Below are 17,873 nucleotides of genomic sequence, written 5' to 3'. Positions count from 1 at the left end.
GACAACTGAAACAATTACTTTTTTTCATTCATTTATTGGTGCTTTTTTTTTTTTTTTTTTTTTTTTGGTACCAGGAATGAACCCAGTGGTACTTAACCACTGAGCCAATCCCCAGCCCTTTTTCATGTTTTATTTAGAGCAGGGTCTTGATGAGTTGTTTAGGACTTCCCTAAGTAGGTGAGGCTGGCTTTGAACTCTCATTGTTCTGCCTCAGCCTCCCAAACCTCTGGGATTATGGGCATTAAATCCTGAGGGCCTTGCTAAATTGTTGGTCTCAAAACTTGAAATCCTCCTTCCTCAGCTTCTTGAATTGTTGGGATTACAGGAATGTGCCACCACACCCAGCTATATGTGGCTTTTTTACATTTGAAGTCCTAGCAGTCTAAATCAATTATTTTATTGTTTATTATTCACTTATGATTTCTTGTCTTCACATTATAAACTAATTTTTGCATGCTTTTTAATTTTGAGAATTTGTGGGCTTAAGTTGGGAGGTATTTTCCTTCAGAGGAGCTTTGTCTCCTTCTGCTAAGAGATATGGGGCACCACCAAACTTAGATCACTTGAACTTCCTTCAGGGGTCTCAGTTTAATGCAGGAGTCTCAGATTTAGTTCCCTTACCTTTCCAGTGGTCCGAGGCTTGTCTTCCTAACAGCAATGATGCTTTTAGCTCAGGCCCACAAGGAACCCTTCTTATTACACAGTTTATGATTTTTCATCCTTTTGGGGGTTTGGGAGAGTAGCCTTGGAGATTTCTCCTATTTACTGTGAGCACTGAAGTGCTTAAAAATATGTACTATATGGGACCTAGTGTTTTTCAGTATAAGAGTTCCTCATAGTATCTCATTCACAATAATGCAAAAAACAAAACTCTGTATAACTTAATATTCTACTTCTTATTAACTTATAAGCTTTTTTCAATGCCATTAAACATTTCTTTGTACACATAATTTTTTTTTAAAGAGAGTGAGAGAGTAGAGAGAGAGAGAGAATTTTTTCTTTGTACAAATAATTTTTATGGTTTCATTATTTTCCATTATATTGGTAAACTTTAATTAGCCTTTTAAAATATTTAGAATATTCTCATTTTTTATTTTTTAAAAGTTATACTGGGGGCTGGGGATGTGGCTCAAGCAGTAGCGCGCTCGCCTGGCATGCGTGCGGCCCGGGTTCGATCCTCAGCACCACATACCAACAAAGATGTTGTGTCTGCCGAGAACTAAAAAATAAATATTGAAAAATTCTCTCTCTCTCTCTCTCTCTCTCTCTCTCTCTCTCTCTCTTAAAAAAAAGTTATACTGGAGTAAACATCATTGTGTAAATATGAAGTAAGTCAAGGGGCATGAGGGTATAAGGGAAAAGGTAACTGTTACTTTAGGACAAAGGTTGCTAACTCAAAAGCCTTATAGGAGCCAGGCAAATAAATAAAGTGAATAGTTCAGAGTTTAAGATCTTGGCATTAAAGATCTATTTACTAAGAATTTTATTAGGACTCAGCTTTTTGGTTTTTTTCTTCCTTATTTTCCTCTTCTCCATTTTATAAGCTGTTTGCAGGTTATGCTAACCTGCAAGCTGACATAGTTCCAGCTAGCCTGCTCTGCATATCATTCAGTAGCTGTATCAAACAAACTGGTGCCCTACTATGTGTTAAGATCCTGTGCTCAGAAGTATCTATCAAGGTATAAGACATAGTCTCATTCTCTAAAAATGTCCTTTTATCAATAGATAAATAGTCAAATAAAATGGCCAAGGCTTGATACTAAATGAGTTGTACTGAAGAAGTTCAGGAGAACTTCCATGATAAAAGTTTCTAGACATGGTAGAATCTGAGCTAGAACATTTTTTTAAAAAATAGCAAGAGAAATAGGGGTTACAGTCCAGATATCTTCCCAGTGGCATGAACTAACGCTAAAAATTTGGAATAGATTTCAATGGAACATGGTTAGGATAAGAATGAACTTTGATTGCCTCCTTAAGGAATTTGGCTTTATCCTTGGATGGCAGGGGCCACTGATGGTTTTTTACCAGTAGAGGAACACATTGAAGGTACTACTTTGGGGAAGTTAAATTTGTGTCAACATATATGATACTTGGGGGAGGACAGAGCCAGAAGAAAAGCAAGAAAACTAGTTAGAAGACTACAATAATTCAAAAGAGAGGTAATGCAGGACCAAACTAGGATGATAGTAATGGGGACAGGATCTGGTGTTTAATAGGCTACTGGAGATTTGCTTCTGGAAGTTCAGTAAGAATGTAGATTTAAAAATCAATAGCAAAGGGCTGGGGTTGTGGCTCAGAGGAAGAGTGCTCACCTCACATGCGTGAGGCACTGGGTTTGATCCTCAGCACTACAAATAAAGGTATTGTGTTCACCTACAACTAAAAAATAAATGGTTTTTCTTTTTATATCAATAGCAAAGATATGGGAAGGACTAAACCCAGCTTAAGTTGAAGGAGACTTCAGATCTGAAACTTTCTGTAAGTCTGCATTTGAATATGGGCCAAGAATTGTTTTATTAAATAATGAGGAAAGAAAGATATAAGAAGTAGAACTAGGAGGATTAGTGTTAACAGAAACCAGAAGGAATGGTGTTAGAGTAGGAGAAGATGGCTAATCATGTCAAATCAATTAAGATATTATAAGTTTAAAAAATTAAAGCTGCTTTACACAATTCAAATATTACAAGAAGGCAGATTTCTGCTAGTTAAGAAATGATGCATAATCCCAGCAACTTGGAAGGCTGAGGCAGGAGGATCACAAGTACAAGGCCAGCCTCAGCAATTTAGCAAGGCCCTAAACAACTTTGAGAGAGATCCTGTCTCAAAATAAATAAAAAGGGCTAGGGTTGTGGCTCAGTTGGTTAAGTACCCCTGGGTTCAATTCGTGGCACCAAAAAAGAAAAGAAAGAAATGGTGAAGGAGAAAATAGAGTTAACAGGCCATTCTTTTAAGAATTTTGTTGTTGAAAGGGCAAAAGAAAGAGAGGATTGTCTGAGTTGACATGCCAGTGATAGCCTCTGCTTTCTGGTTCACCTGAGATTCCCCCAGTTACAGGGCTCTCATAGATTTCTGCCTCTATGGAGCCAAGCAACACCCCTTAGAAGGCTGCTGCTGCTTTTTTATCTCTATACATATACCTGGCCCAGACATTTTATATATATGGAATTTTTTAAAAAGTGATTGTTTTATGTTTGTTTACTTTCACAAAACATAATGTTTTCATGGTTCATCTGTGTTGTGGCATGCATCAGTACTTCATTCCTTTTTATGCTGAATAATTTTCCATTATGTGGATATCCTTTCATCTTTTGAGTATGTTGGTTTTTGTTCCCATTTTTAAAAATATTATGAATAATGCTCCTGTGAACTTATTTCTTTTGGAGTCACTGGCATTACAGGCATGTGCCATGCACCTGGCCTAAGCTGCCTTTTTTTTTTTTTTTTTTTTTTTTTTTTTGCTACCAGGGATTGAACTCAGGGGAACTACACAGTCACATAATTCCAGCAGCTCTGGAGGCTAAGGCAGGAGAATGGTGAGTTCAAAGCCAACCTCAGCAAAAGTGAGGTGCTAAGCAACTCAGTGAGACCCTGTCTCTAAATAAAATACAAAATACGGCTGGGGATTTGGCTCAGTGGTCGGGCAACACTGAGATCAATCCCTGGTACCAAAAAAAAGATAATTTGTTAGTTTCTGTTAATGTTTGCATCTATAACACAATGTAATTAGAAAAATAATGGCAGTATGCTTTCTCTTGTGAAATGGTGATGACAGTTGATAGAGGTTTTTTTTGTTTGGTTGGTTTTTTGCAGAGTTGTTTTGATATTGTTTTTAGTGATACTTCTGAACAATTAAAAAATTGGCAGTCCTAACTGGATATGGTGGCACATGACATGTCTGTAATCCTAGTTAGTAGGGAGGCCAAGGCAGGAGAATGGCAAGTTTGAGGTCAGCCTTGGCAACTTTAGCAAGACTTTTTCTCAAAATAAATAAATAAATAAGAACAGGGGTTGTAGCTTAATGGTAGAGTTCTAGAGTGCCCCTGGGTATGTTTTTTTTGTTGTTGTTGTTTGGTTTGGTTTTGGGTGTTGCTTTTTTTTTTTTTTTTTTTGGTGTGTGTGTGTGTGTGTGTGTGTGTGTGTGTGTGTATGTGTATGTGTTGTTTTGGTTTTTGGTACCAGGGATTGAGCCCAGGAGCACTTAACCACTAAGCCACATCCCTAGCCCTTTTTATTTTGAGACAGGATCTCCCTAAGTTGCTTAGGGCCTCACTAGGTTGCTGAAGCTGGCTTTGAACTTGCAATCCTCCTGCCTAAGCTGGAATCACAGGTGTATGCCACCGCATCCAGCTTGATGCCACAGTTTTGATGGGAATTTTGCTTTCTTGTCTTTGAAGTCAACCTGAAAATCACTGGTTCAGAAAAGAGAGTGATTATTTCTGGCTCTGAGGTGATTGGTGAAGACTTGATGGAGGAGTTGCTTAGAGTTTTGTAGATTTTAAGATAATTCTGAAGGTGGCCAAGTGTAAATCTGAATGAACAGAGGCAGTAAAGAGGAGATGGGCTTATGAAACAGGTTTGAAGCTATTCAAAGTAAGGTTGGGTGGAGGAGAATAGACAGCCAAGGTGAAGGACCCTGGAAGCCAAAATCAGGAGCTTCAACTTCTGAGAATGACAAACCATTACAAGGGACAGGAGAAGTGATATGTTGAAGAAAGATGGTGCTTTAGGAAAATGAATCTGGGAGTACTGGAAGGTAAATTGCAGGTGGGAAAACTAAGAGGCTGTTGAAGTTTATAGTATATTTGTATTTTGTTTCTGGTTATAAAATAATTTGATCTTTCATCAAAAGCCATATAGATTGTTGGCTTTTTGGAGAGTTGTTTTGATACTCTTGTTTTTAGTGATACTCCTGAACCAATTAAAAAATTGGCAGTCCTAGCTGGGCATGGTGGCACATGACCATAATCCTAGCTAATAGGGAGGCCAAGGCAGGAGGATGGCAAGTTTGAGGTCAGCCTTGGCAACTTAGTGAGACTTTATCTCAAAATAAAAATAAATAAACAAATAAGAACTGGGGTTCTTTTAGTTGGGAAATAGGTTTCAATGTGGTCTGTGATGTGGTAAAATTAAATCAAGCACTGAAAGTATGCTGCCTTCCATAGGTGACTGGAACCCTTTCCCAGGCACATTAGAGTGGTTGGTTTAGCCTCACAGAAATTTCAGGGTCAAAGACTATGGGCTGAGAATTCTCACAACAAGCAGCTAGAACTCCAGGCACTTGGTCAGGAATACCTACTTTGCCTAGCCTACAGCTGTTTATCCAGTCCTCTTAGTGGTCTATACCAGTTCAGGGAGAGATGAATATGGTGACCAAAATCTCTGCTCCTTTCAGCCTCCCTGAGGAGACTGCTAATAGTTGGTTAGTTTTATGAACAAGAGCTTCTCTCCCTTCTTCCCTTCCTCATTGTTTCTTGCTTTGTAGGATCAGGGGACCATGGCCCCTCAAACAAGCCAAAGTGGTCTTTTTATCCACTTTCATTCTTTTCTATAATTCATCTTAGTCACCCTGGTGTCAGAGGATATAGGCTTCATGGAGAAATAGAAGAAGTAAGAAAGAGAAAGAAAACTACATTTCTTCTGGATCCTGAGAGGTAGCTGCTATGGTCTTGGACTGTGGTTTCTCTGAAGGCTTCTTTATTGAGGACCTGAAATCCAAAGGCTTCACTGTGGAGTCCAGACAGTGTATCTGCTCTCTAGATCTGTAGGTTCCGTATTTGCAGATTCAGCCAACTATGGATCACAGTATTCCGGAGGGAAAAATTGTGTCTGCACTGAACATTGTTTGGTAGAAAAAAAGAAAGGTTTGTACAGACTTTTTTCCTTGTCATTACCTGAATAATGCAGTATACTAATTGTTTATATAGCATTTATGTTGTATTTGGTATTATATGTAATCTAGAAATGTCTTTAAGTATACAGGAGAGTAAGTCTAAGTTAGATGCAAATACTATCCCATTTTATATGAGGATTTGAGCATTTTCAGACTTTGATATCCACAGAGGAACTGGAACTAGTCCCCACACACTCACAGATACCAAAGGATGACTGTAGGGAACCTTGGGAGGCACTCTATAGTCAGGGATACTGCTTGGGAACCCAGCCCACTTTGAGAGCATCTCTATATTCAAGGATAGCAGCAGGGAGCAGTGGCATGAAATGGACAAAGTGCTGCCACTTACTGTACAAGTAGCTCTTGCTGTGGTTTCTCTACTCTTATTCCCACAGAACTTGGACAGGAAAAGGGCGGAGAACTCAGGAGTTCTATAGACAACTGAAATTTTTCTCTGGCCTGAGAGAGACCACTCCCTTTCCTCAGCCTTCCTTTCCCCAGGGAAGATGGGCTTCCTGCCCTCTCAGTCTGGCTGAAGGATTCTTCCTCCATAGAAACCCACTTTGACCCAATTCAGGACTGACCAAAAACTGATGTATGTGAGAAGCCCAGTTCTGCTTCAGCTGGTAGACCTGAAGATCTAGGGAACTGAATCGAACTGTGTATTAGGAGGGGGACCTGCAGCCACATTGGTCCTAAGGCCCACAATCACTCTGTACAGAAGCCTTCTTATAGCCCAGTCCTTTTAAATAGACCCCATCCATTTGCCTGAGGAGCCCCCGAGGAAGCCTGGTGCTAAGATTGGTCAGGCATCCACAAGAACTGAATTCCTTCTGATAGAATGGTCCCTGCAGCCTGCCTTCAGGACATCAGGAATCCCCTCCCAGACTGACTACTCCACCCTAAGGCTAGTCTGGAATCCTAGTGAGAGGAATAAGCTGGAAAACAAGGAGCCATTCAAAGTGGACAAAAAGCAGGGGTGGGGGAGAGGTTTCTGACTAAGGTCTGAAAGCAGGGCCAAAGGAAGGAAGCTCCCAGGCTCTGCCCAGGCTATTTCCCTGACACTCCTAAGAATTGCAGAGGAGTTAGGCCCAGGCCAGCTCTCCTTATTTTTCCTTTGCTGTATTGAGATCTTCCATCTTCCGGCACCGCCTGCCCTCTGCAACTGACTTCTCTCTCCACCCTCCCGTTCCCTAGGCTAACAGGCCCAGAGGGACTGATGGGGAGGGAGGCTGAGTGGCTGTACTGTGGGCATGCCTGCTCCTTTCCCTCCCCCCTTCCCTTAGCAGCAACGTCACCCGCAGCACCAGTACCAGCAGCCGCGGCAGCAGCAAGGAGACGGGCTGGGATTGCGCAGCCTCCCTGCATTAGCTAGGATGCCATTGTATTAGCAGAAATCAGATCTTAGGAAATCATCCCAGCTCTCCTCCACCCCACCCCACCCCTCTGTGATCCTGTGAACAATGCCTCAGCTGGAGCTGTCCAGGTAGACCTCGGTGGGAGTGCAAAAGGACAGGAGCCTCTTGGTCCAGCTCAAGGCTCTTTACAGAGGTATGGCTCAGCGGTACTGGGGGGAGGGGAGCGGCAGAGCCTAAGAATCTCTGATCAACATTTGGGCCCTGGCTTCTGAGGGTTGGCTTTGTCTGTGAAAGCGAGTATTAGCAAGTTCCAGATAAGCTCATCCGTGCATGCATTTGGCTACCATGCAGGAATGGGGAAGTGCAGAGGCTTGGGCTAATGCTATTATGCCATTTTGTCAAGAAGCAGAAGATCCTATGCTTCCTTTCTGGGCATTTGTAATGAAGCTGCTGTAGCCAGTATAATCAGGATTGGGGGTGTTAGGTCTAGAAACAAAGGTTTAATGGGAGGAGACCCCTAAAGCTACTGTAAGTTTATGATGGAGACTATACTGGGATCCACAAAGCTTTCAAGAGGGGCTGGGCAGCCTTTCGCTTCACACTCATGCATATATGTGTGCACATAGACGCATGCACTGTCACTTTATCTTCTGGCACTGTGGGAACCACTCAGCCCAAATTAAGAAAGAATGTTGACCAAAACCCCATAGTAGGGAGAGGGGGTATGGGGGGAGAACAGTTATTGTAGTGATTCTTATAATCAGCCTTCTTATACAGACTTAGCTTCTTCCTAGCAGAAAGAGACCAAAGCATAAGCTAAGTTAACATTCTCCAGTCCACCATCCTTCTCTCTTCCCTTCATCCCTGCCCTAGAGAAAACTCATTCAGGAAAAAGGCTCACCACAGGACCTCAAGTCAAGGTCAGGTTGTTAGAGAATAGTGACAGTACATTACCCCCCCACACACACCCCCTTCCTTCAGGAGGCCAAGAAAGAAGGAATGGGTTATAGCAGTATGTGAGGGAATGTGACTAGCAGTAGGATATTGATGACCAAAGACAGGGAAACTTTTCTTCTGAGGTTTTCCTGTTGCTGAGCAGGTAAAGAGTCCCTTAAATTTCTGTTTCCATTAACCACCTTGATTGAGAATTCAGAAACATGGTAATAGGAGACAAGCGTTCCCTGGTGTGCAGATATGTGTTTGAGGTATACACTGGAAACTCGTGGGAGTGTTTAGTTCCCAGAAAGTATTTAGGAATGAACAACAGAGCAGGGGAAAGGGGGTTTGTGGGACCATGAATGGGGCAGGGAGACAAGGACTGGGAACTGGAGCGGGAAGGACAGGATTGAGGACTCTACAGAGTAGAAGAGCGTGGGAGCAGTAATAGGAAAGAGACTATGGGCTCAGAGAATAGAGGTGAGTAGGTATGGGCTCTAACCGGGGAAGTTAAAGTGTAGGCCTGCCCAGGAGGTGGAAAGTAGCTGCTCTGGGAACAAGGTAGTCACTTAGACTTTAGGAAGAGGATGTGGCCCAGATATTTTTTTCCCCCCTTTGGGAGGCAATTATGATGGAAATAGTTGAGAATTAGACAAACTTGGGTTTGAATCCCATCTCAACTATAGTTGTGTGGAAACTACTAAGCTTCAATTTTCTCTTCTGTAAAATGGGAATTATTATGTCTACTTGAAAGTGTTATAGTGGATGCCTATTGTGTAAATGGTCACTAATAAATAGCATTGTTTTGATAGACCAAGAGACCCATTTGGGACCAGAGTCAGTAGAAGGGCTCTTACAGAAAGCTTTCCCTGGATCTGGAGAGGCAGACTACACCACCTCATGCTGGCTGAGCCCACCCCTCTACTAGCTAACCAATAGCCATAGCTAGAGGGCTCATCTGAGAGAGCTTCCTTCAACTTTCTTTTTATTCTAGATTTTCTATTCCTTCTCCAGCTTCATCTTCCATGTCTCTCCATTAATCAGGGTAGAAAAGAAGTCTGGAATGAGCTTTTCCACCTGTTTTCTTGCTGCCTTTGTCAGAGTTATGGGCCACAATATTAAAACTGTCTTGACATAGGACAAGTCAGTCCTAGGAATTTTAGATGTGCTCTCAGTAAATGTTTTCTGTTATTTGAAATCAAGTCAAATATACAACATTCTCTCATTACATTCTTAACTGAACAAGAAAATTTTTCAAAAGTTGGGATTCCTGATCCTATCTTAATTCCGTTATTTATTCTCTAAGTAATCTTAAGTAAGAAATTTCATTTTTCTGGGTATCACTTTCCTTATTTTTAAAAATTAAGATGGCCCTGCCTACTTTGGTAAGTTGGTATGAGGATCAATGAGATATGATATATAAAAAGTGCTTTGTAAAAAATGTGAAGGGGGTGAGGTGAGGCATTAATACAAGATTTCATGAGATACCTGCAGAACTTCTCCATAGTTGATCAAATTGAATTGTCCATGGAGGAAGTGTTGGCAAGCATTGCCCTGGTTATATGGAGATTGGGAAGGAGTTAAGATCTTCTCTGAGATACACAATTATAAAATAAGTGAAATCATGAGTAAAGGGGCTTGATACTTAAAGTAAGATTCCATATAACCTAAAGTAAAAGCCAAAACTATATAGCTCTTAGAATAAAAGCAAAAAAAAAAAAATTCTTTATGATCTTGGGTTAGATAAAGATATCTCAGGATACAAAAAGTTTTAACCCTAAAAGAAAAAAACTGAAAAATTGAGCTTTATAAGAATTAAAAACTTCTAACAATTAAAAAAAAATGCCATTAAGAAAACAAACAGCGGCTGGGTTTGTAGCTCAGTAGTAGAGCGCTTGCCTAGCATGTGTGAGGCACTGGGTTCGATTCTCAGCACCACATAAAAATAAATAAAAGAAAGGTATCATGTCCATCTATATCTAAAAAGAAATAAAATAAACAGTTTTCCACCACAGATGCAAAACAAGGGTCCTCGAGCTGTGGAAGCTGAGATTGAAAAGAGAAATAAGGGTGGGGAAGGACTCAGACACACAAACAAGCCATAGACTGAGAAGAAATATTCATAAGACATGTACCTGCAGAAGACATGTATCCAAAATAAATTTGAAAACTCCTACAACTCAATAAAGAAAAGACAACTCAATTTTTGAAAAATGAGTAAAATAGTCCTCAGATAATCAAGCACCTACCAGATTTCAAACACTGTAGTAAGTTCTAGGGACACAGAGTTGATTGTGTTAGTCTCTAACCTCTGACCTGCATTCTAAACTGGGAGACAGAAACAAAACAAAACAGTCAGTGCCCTCCAGCCAAGGGCTCCTGTGCTACCTTCCATATATATTTGTTCTTATCCCCAGTTTAGAGGACCAGTGTTCTAGACTGTATCTGTGCATCAGTGTTTTGCCATATGAATACATGCATGTGCTGGTGATTGTTCTAGGGAAAGAATCATAAACTCTTGTATACTTGTGAATAGTTCTTGAAAATGTTACTTTTAAAAGGGGGAAGTACCCATTAAAAATCATTTGTGGCTATAACCCATAGGTGCTCTTAAAATTATGTATGTGTATACGAAATTTCTCCATACTCCTTTTAGTCCGGGCCTTGGAATTATGGCCTGGATCTTAGGGAAAATATAGCACTCTATGTAGGGAAAAATCTCCCTTTTAAAAAAAAATAATAATAATCCTTAAATTGTGTTCATAATGGGTATTTATTAGAATATACAGATGAAACAAAAAGAATTTAAAATAATCCAGAATCATTCAATAGAGGTAGGAGCTATTAACATTTTGTTGCATATGTTTTAGATTTTCTTCCATGCATATACACATATTTTTTTAATGTGCCATACTATACATGCTGTTTGTAATTTGCTCTTTTCATATAATATGTTGTGAACACTTGCCAGACATGATGGCATGATGACAATGACATATGTCTGTAATCCCACTACTTGGGAAGTTGCAGAAGTATCATAAATTCAGGGTCAGCCTGGGCAACTTATAGTGAGACCCTGTCTCATAAATAAATAAATAGATAGATAGATAGATAGATAGATAGATAAAAGTAAGGCTGACCTAGTGGTGGAGAGCCCCTGGGTTCAATCTCCAGTACCACATACACAAACTTAAAAATATTTTGTGGGGTTGGGGTTGTAGCTCAGTGGTAGAGCACTTGCCTAGCATGTATAAGGTTGGATCCTCACCACCACAAAAAATAAATAAATAAGCTGGACACAGTGGTGCACACCTGTAATCCCAGGAGCTGTGGAGGCTGAGGCAGAAGGATTGTGAGTTCAAAGCCAGCCTCAGCAAAACAGGGTGCTAAGCAACTCAGTAAGACCCTGTCTCTAAATAAAATAGAAAATAGGTATGGGGGTGTGGCTCAGTGGTCAAGTGCCCCTGAGGTACCCAAATAAATAAATAAAATGAAGGAATTATGTCTATCTATAACTAAAAATTTTAAAAACATTTTGTAAACATCTTTCCGAGTCAGTAATCATATTAACACAACATCATTGTTATTATTTATTTCAAACAGGGCCTCACTATGTTGCCCAAACTGGTCTTGAACTCCTGGGCTCAAGTGATTTTCCTGCCTCAGCCTCTCAAGTAGCTGGGACTATAGGTGTGTCCCACCATGCCCAGCTAAATAGTGCATTATTTTATTTCATTTTTTAAATTTAATTTTGTGCTGAGGATTGAACCAAGGGGTGCTTTACCACTGAGCTACACCCTTAGTTCTTTTTTATTTTTTATTTTGAGGCAGGGTCTCCCTAAATTGCTAAGACTGTCCTTGTACTTGTGATCCTCCTGCCTCAGCCTCCCAAGTAACTGGGATTACAGGTGTGCTCCACCACACCCCGCTTAGTGTGATATTTTTAAGATTCATTTATATTGTAGCTTGTATCAAGACTTTGTTCCTTTTATCACCAAATAATATTTCCTTGCATGTACATATCACATTTTGTATATCTATCAGTTTTTGGATATTTGGATTGTTTCCACTTGAATAATGCTGCTTTGAATGTTTGTATACAAGTTTAGAAGTAGAATTATTGGATCTTGTAACTCTGTTTTTAATATTTTGAAGGACTGCCGGGTCATTTTTCCAAAGTGGCTGCATCATTTTACAATGCCCTCAGCAATGTTTGAGGGTTCTGGTTTCTTCACACCATCAACACTTGTTATTTTATTTTGTATTTTAGCTATCCCAGTGGAAGCGAAGTGGCACTACATTGTGGTTTTTATTTCTCTATTGACTAATACTGTGTGCCTTTAGTTATTTTTATGTCTTCTTTGAAGAAGTATCTGTTTAGATTCTTTGCACATTTTTAAATTGTGTATCTTTGTTGATTGATTGTGGCACTAGGGATCAAACCCAGAGCCTTGGGTATGTTAGGCAAGTGCTTTACCAGTGAGCTACATTCTCTGTGTTATCTATTGAGTTGTAAAAGTCCTTTATATATTTTGATAAGATATATAAGATATATATATCTTTTCAGGCTGGGGATATAGTTCAGTTAGTAGAGTGCTTGCCTTTCAAAGATATATATCTTATCAGATACATAATTCGCAAATATTTTCTCCCATAGAATGAATTGGCTTTTCACTTTCTTGGTGGTATCCTTTGAAGCACAAAGATGTTTAATTTTTGTGCAATCCACTTTATCTGTTTTTTTCTTTTTATCACTTTTGCTTTTGGTGTCCTAAGAAACTATCACCTAATTCAAAATAACAAATATTTATTGTGTATCTTCTTTTGTAACTCATAATCTTGTAACTCAGTTTAGCTTCTCTGGTTTCTGCCTTCCTTTATCTCTACCTCATTACCCAAGTCAACATACAAGGGTTTAGAGTCCAACAGAGAAGACTTCTTCTCAGAAAAGGGAGGAGGAAGAATCTAAATACTTGCTTCTTAGTTTTAATATGATTTAATTTAACATAAATAATTATATTTTATTATAATTTTCCCTCACACATATATTTATTAGCCATTTGCATTTTTTCTTTAACAAGTATGACTTGTTCATGTCCCTGAGCATGTGTAACTTACTTGCTCTTTCCTGTACTTTTCATGAAGAGCTGTGGCCCTGTGTCAAAATGAGTTAGAAATCTTCAGAAATCCATATCAGGGGTTCAGTTAAATGATGAATAAAAGAAAGATAGTGGGGGATTTAGACTCAAGAGTAAATAAAAAGAAAATGATAGGAATAAAAAGGGAAAGAAAAGAAATGAATGAATCAGGGAAAATGATATATGAGGAGTCTAAGTGAAGAGAAGACTGTGGGGACCTGCACTTGGAGGTACAGAGACTGGAACTAGAGGAAGCCACTCTGCCATGGTACAGCCAAGAGACCAGAGAATCTCAGAATGGACTCTGTGTCCTTGGAGCCAGGCAACAAGAGAGAACTTCAAGGTATCAGAGGTGAACTTGGAAAGAAAGACTTTCTAGGGAATTCTAGTAGTGAAAGTTCTGGGCTCAAACTTAGCAGAATTTGGATGGTTCAGGAGGTCTGTACCCTTAGACAAATATCAGAAATATATTAGGCCCATCATGTGTGCCAAGCCTTATGTAATGGTATGATAGAGTGAAACAAAAGAGATAAAAATAGTCCCCACCCCCATGGAGGAGGGAAGAGGCCAGCATCAACCATACTTGCAGTCGCCCTAATGTCCACTTCAGCTTACACTCAAGAAGCCCCAGTATAGTAGTGTGAATATTAGAATTCATAGTCATTAGAGAGGAGAAGAACAAGTATTCTGGGATTTTTAGGAGGAGAAGGGGGTCAGAGGTGACAGCCACTTGGTCAAATAATATAGTATATTTAAAAATACATTTCTTGCTGGGCATGGTGGCACATGCCTATAATCCCAGCTATTCAGGAAGCTGAGGGAGTTGAATCTCAGGCTGACTTCCTTATATACAAGGGCAGCCTGTGAAAGGGCTCTGGGTATAGCTTAGTGGTGGAATGCCAATGGGTTCAATACTCAGTCTACAAAATAAATATATTCATTTCTTACAAATTTATAGCTATGACTATATAATGTATTGGTCTTGATTTCTCCGCCTGTCCATAAACTTGAATGCTGAGCTCTGTGTGAGGCATATCTGTATCCCCTCTGTGTCTTGGACCTTTTCAGACATCCTAAATGGTTTTCCCTTAATTATGTCACTATGCAGAATTAGTCATTGTTTATTGTTCAGAACGAGGTCCTTGCAAGAGAAGGGGAAAGAGCTGTCCCTGAGATCCCCAGATCTTTATATGTGGTCTTTTGTCACAATTGGATGCATGGTGACCTTAAAATGAAGAGGGACCCTGTGCAATGCAGAAAGTATGATGAGGTCCCCACCTGCCTTATCAGGCTGTGCTATCAAGGCTTCATCTTGACCCAGAGCCTTTTTTCCTCCTGGACTCTTCTCCACTGAAAATACTGTTGGGAAGGGCTGTCCCTGACTTCCAGGGAGGTGACATTAGGTTCCCTTTCTTTCCCTCTCTCTCCAGGTGCCAAGCTCTCCTGATGAAATGTGTTCTGCCCCACTGGGCTCCAGGGGCAGTGTCTGGTGCTGTTGATGCCCTTGTTCGAACTTTCCAGAATGGATAGTCCCCCAAAGCTGACTGGAGAGACCCTCATCGTGCACCATATTCCCCTAGTGCACTGTCAAGTTCCAGACAGGCAGTGCTGTGGAGGGGCAAGTGGAAATAGTGGAAGCACAAGACCTAATCCTTTCTGCTCACCCGAGCTGGGCATCACCCAGCCTGACCAAGACTTGGGACAAGCTGACTCCCTTCTATACAACAACCTGCAGTCTACTCCAGGGGCATCCACACGGTCAGCAGATAGCACCAAAAGTAGAGGACGGGATGGAAGAGGCTCTGGGGTCCCCAAACGACACAATCCCTTCTTGCTGCAGGAGGGTGTGAGTGAGCCGGGACTTGGGGACCTGTATGATGACAGCATTGGTGACAGTGCCACCCAGCAGTCCTTCCACCTGCACAGCACCAGCCAGCCCACCTTCCATCTATCTTCTTTCCAATTACTACCCTCTGGCCCTGGAGGGGGCAGGCCATGGGGAACAACACGCAGTCGGGCTGGAGTGGTGGAGGGACAAGAACAGGAGCCAGTGACCACCTTGGGTACTCAGCAGTGCAGCACTAGCCACTGCTGCCGGCCAGAGCTTGAAACAGAGACCATGGAGCTGGATGAGTGTGGGGGACATGGTGGAAGTGGCAGTGGAGGGGGAGCCAGTGACACCTCTGGCTTTTCCTTTGACCAGGAATGGAAACTTAGTTCAGATGAATCCCCAAGGAACCCTGGACACTCTGGCTCAGGAGCTCAGCACTGCCGCTGCAGTAGCACATCCAGTCAGTCTGAGGCAGCTGACCAGTCCATGGGCTATGTCAGTGACTCCTCCTGCAACAGTTCAGATGGTGTGCTGGTCACCTTCAGCGCCCTCTACAACAAGATGCATGGCAACTCCCGTGCCAATCTCAACTCAGCCCCACAGTCCTGCAGCGACTCTTCCTTTTGCAGCCACTCAGACCCTGGCGCCTTCTACCTGGACCTGCATCCCTCCCCAGCTGAGTCTAAGATGTCTTGTGAGTCCCACCACCCTGAAAGTGGAGGAAGGGAAGTGGGCTGTGGTTGTCCTCACACCTCATCTCCTGAGCTTGATGCCAACTGTAACTCCTACCGCCCACACTGTGAGCCCTGCCCAGTGGTGGCTGACCTCACAGCCTGCTTCCAGAGCCAGGCCCGTCTTGTTGTGGCCACACAAAATTACTATAAACTTGTCACCTGTGACCTGTCCTCCCAATCATCCCCAAGCCCAGCTGGCTCTTCTATCACTAGCTGCTCTGAGGAACACACCAAGATAAGTCCCCCACCAGGCCCTGGCCCAGACCCAGGCCCCAGCCAGCCTTCTGAGTATTACCTCTTCCAGAAGCCAGAAGCTCAGCCAGAGGAACAAGAGACAGTGGGCTCCTCCACAGAAGCAGTAGCTGCCATGGGCCCCACTGTGCTCGAGGGGCAAGTGTACACCAATACTTCACCCCCCAACCTCAGCACTGGACGTCAGCGCTCTCGAAGCTACGACCGCAGTCTTGAGCGCAGCCCTCCTATCCGCCTGGGCTCACTGGAACGCATGTTGAGTTGCCCAGTACGTTTGAGTGAGGGATCTGCAGCCCTGGCTGGGTCCAGCTCCCCACCCAAGAGAGTCACCTCCTTTGCTGAGCTAGCCAAGGGCCGGAAGAAAACTGCAAGCTCTGGGTCCCCACCACTTCGGGTGAGCGTTGGGGACTCCTCCCAGGAGTTCTCACCCATCCAAGAAGCCCAGCAAGATAAGGTGGACCCACTGGATGAGGGTACTCGCTGTAGCCATAGCCTTCCACCCATGCCTTTGGGGCCAGGCCTAGACCTACTTGGCCCAGAGCCCTGGTCCACTCAGGTCTGTCAGGGCCCCCAGTCCAGTGAGACTCCACCAGCTGGCCTCAGAGCTACTGGGCAGGTTCCCCTGGCCCCACTGATGGATCCAGGGTCTGCTCTCCCTGGGAGCCCAGCCAACAGCCATACCCAGAGGGATGCAAGAGTTAGAGCTGACGGTAAGGAACTCAGAGGCTGGAGAATACCAAGATATATGCATGACCTCCTTTGTGATAGGTCCCCAACAACCACCCCATCCATACCATGAGGGATTCCTCAGGCTAGATCTATTATCTTTCCAGTTCAGGGCAATGTCCTTCTGCCCTGGAGGGGGCAGCAGGGGTGGGGAGCAGAGGGAAGAAGAGAGAGGCTTAAAAAATACACTGGAGGGCTGGGATATAGCTCAGTTTGTAGAGTGCTTGCCTTGCATGCACAAGGCCCTGGGTTCAATCCCCAGCACCACCAAAAAAGAAAAAAGAAAAGGCCTTTATAACAAATTCAAATAAAAAAGTTAAAAAAAAAAACACACTGAAGAGATGGAATCTACAGGACTTAGATACTGATGTATTAGGAAACAAAATATTCATAAGATTGCGATTCTCAACCCAGATGACTGGAAAGATGATGGTACCCTGAATAGGGATTAGAAACAGAAGTAGATTTTTTTAAAAATATATTTTTTCTTAAGTTTTAGGTGGACACAATATCTTTATTTTACATTTATGTGGTGCTGAGGATCAAACCCAGTGCCTCATGCATGCTAGGTGAGCACTCTACCACTGAGCCACACCCCAGCCCAGAAACAGAAGTAGAATTATTGAAAAAAAAGGACAAAGGAGTTGTTCAATTTTGGATATTTAGGAATTTGCAGTGCTTAAGAGACAACCAAAGGCTGTGTCCAACAGGAAAACCGCACTGGATAGCAGTGGAGTCCATTCTTTATCAATTATTAGAGCTACCCTAAGAACTTGAAATTTAAGCTAGGGACCAGGGCACGCACCTATAGTCCCAGCCACTTGGTACATTTATGCAGGAAAGTTGCTTGAGCCCAGGAGTTAGGCAATATAGTGAGACCCTGTCTCTAAAAGTAAAAATTTAAAAAGAGAAAGAACCTGTGACCTAGCCTCCCTAGGCCAGCCTTTTCCCTATTCATTTTATTGTGTTTTAAGTATTATTATTTTATATCAGCCTTTGTGTTAAGGT

At 42.1% G+C, this 17,873-nt stretch overlaps 1 protein-coding gene across 4 annotated transcripts in view; it reads left to right on the top strand.

The window, feature by feature from the left end:
- Positions 1–17,873, top strand: part of RUSC2 (RUN and SH3 domain containing 2) — a 60,125-nt gene that overhangs the window by 29,911 nt on the left and 12,341 nt on the right. For 3 of the 4 annotated variants that reach the window (XM_081281513.1, XM_081281516.1, XM_081281515.1), the window contains exon 2: positions 14,753–16,849. In XM_081281513.1, the coding sequence (XP_081137639.1) occupies positions 14,821–16,849 (2,029 nt within the window). In that variant the 5' untranslated portion in view covers positions 14,753–14,820. Of the gene's footprint in view, positions 1–7,219; positions 7,442–14,752; positions 16,850–17,873 lie in introns of those variants that run through there. The other variant, XM_081281514.1, reaches the window with a different exon arrangement.

The sequence above is a fragment of the Spermophilus citellus genome (genome assembly GCF_964194105.1).
Source record: "Spermophilus citellus genome assembly, chromosome: 2".
NCBI classification, from domain to species: Eukaryota; Metazoa; Chordata; class Mammalia; order Rodentia; family Sciuridae; genus Spermophilus; species Spermophilus citellus.
This window is presented reverse-complemented; position numbering and strand designations above follow the sequence as displayed.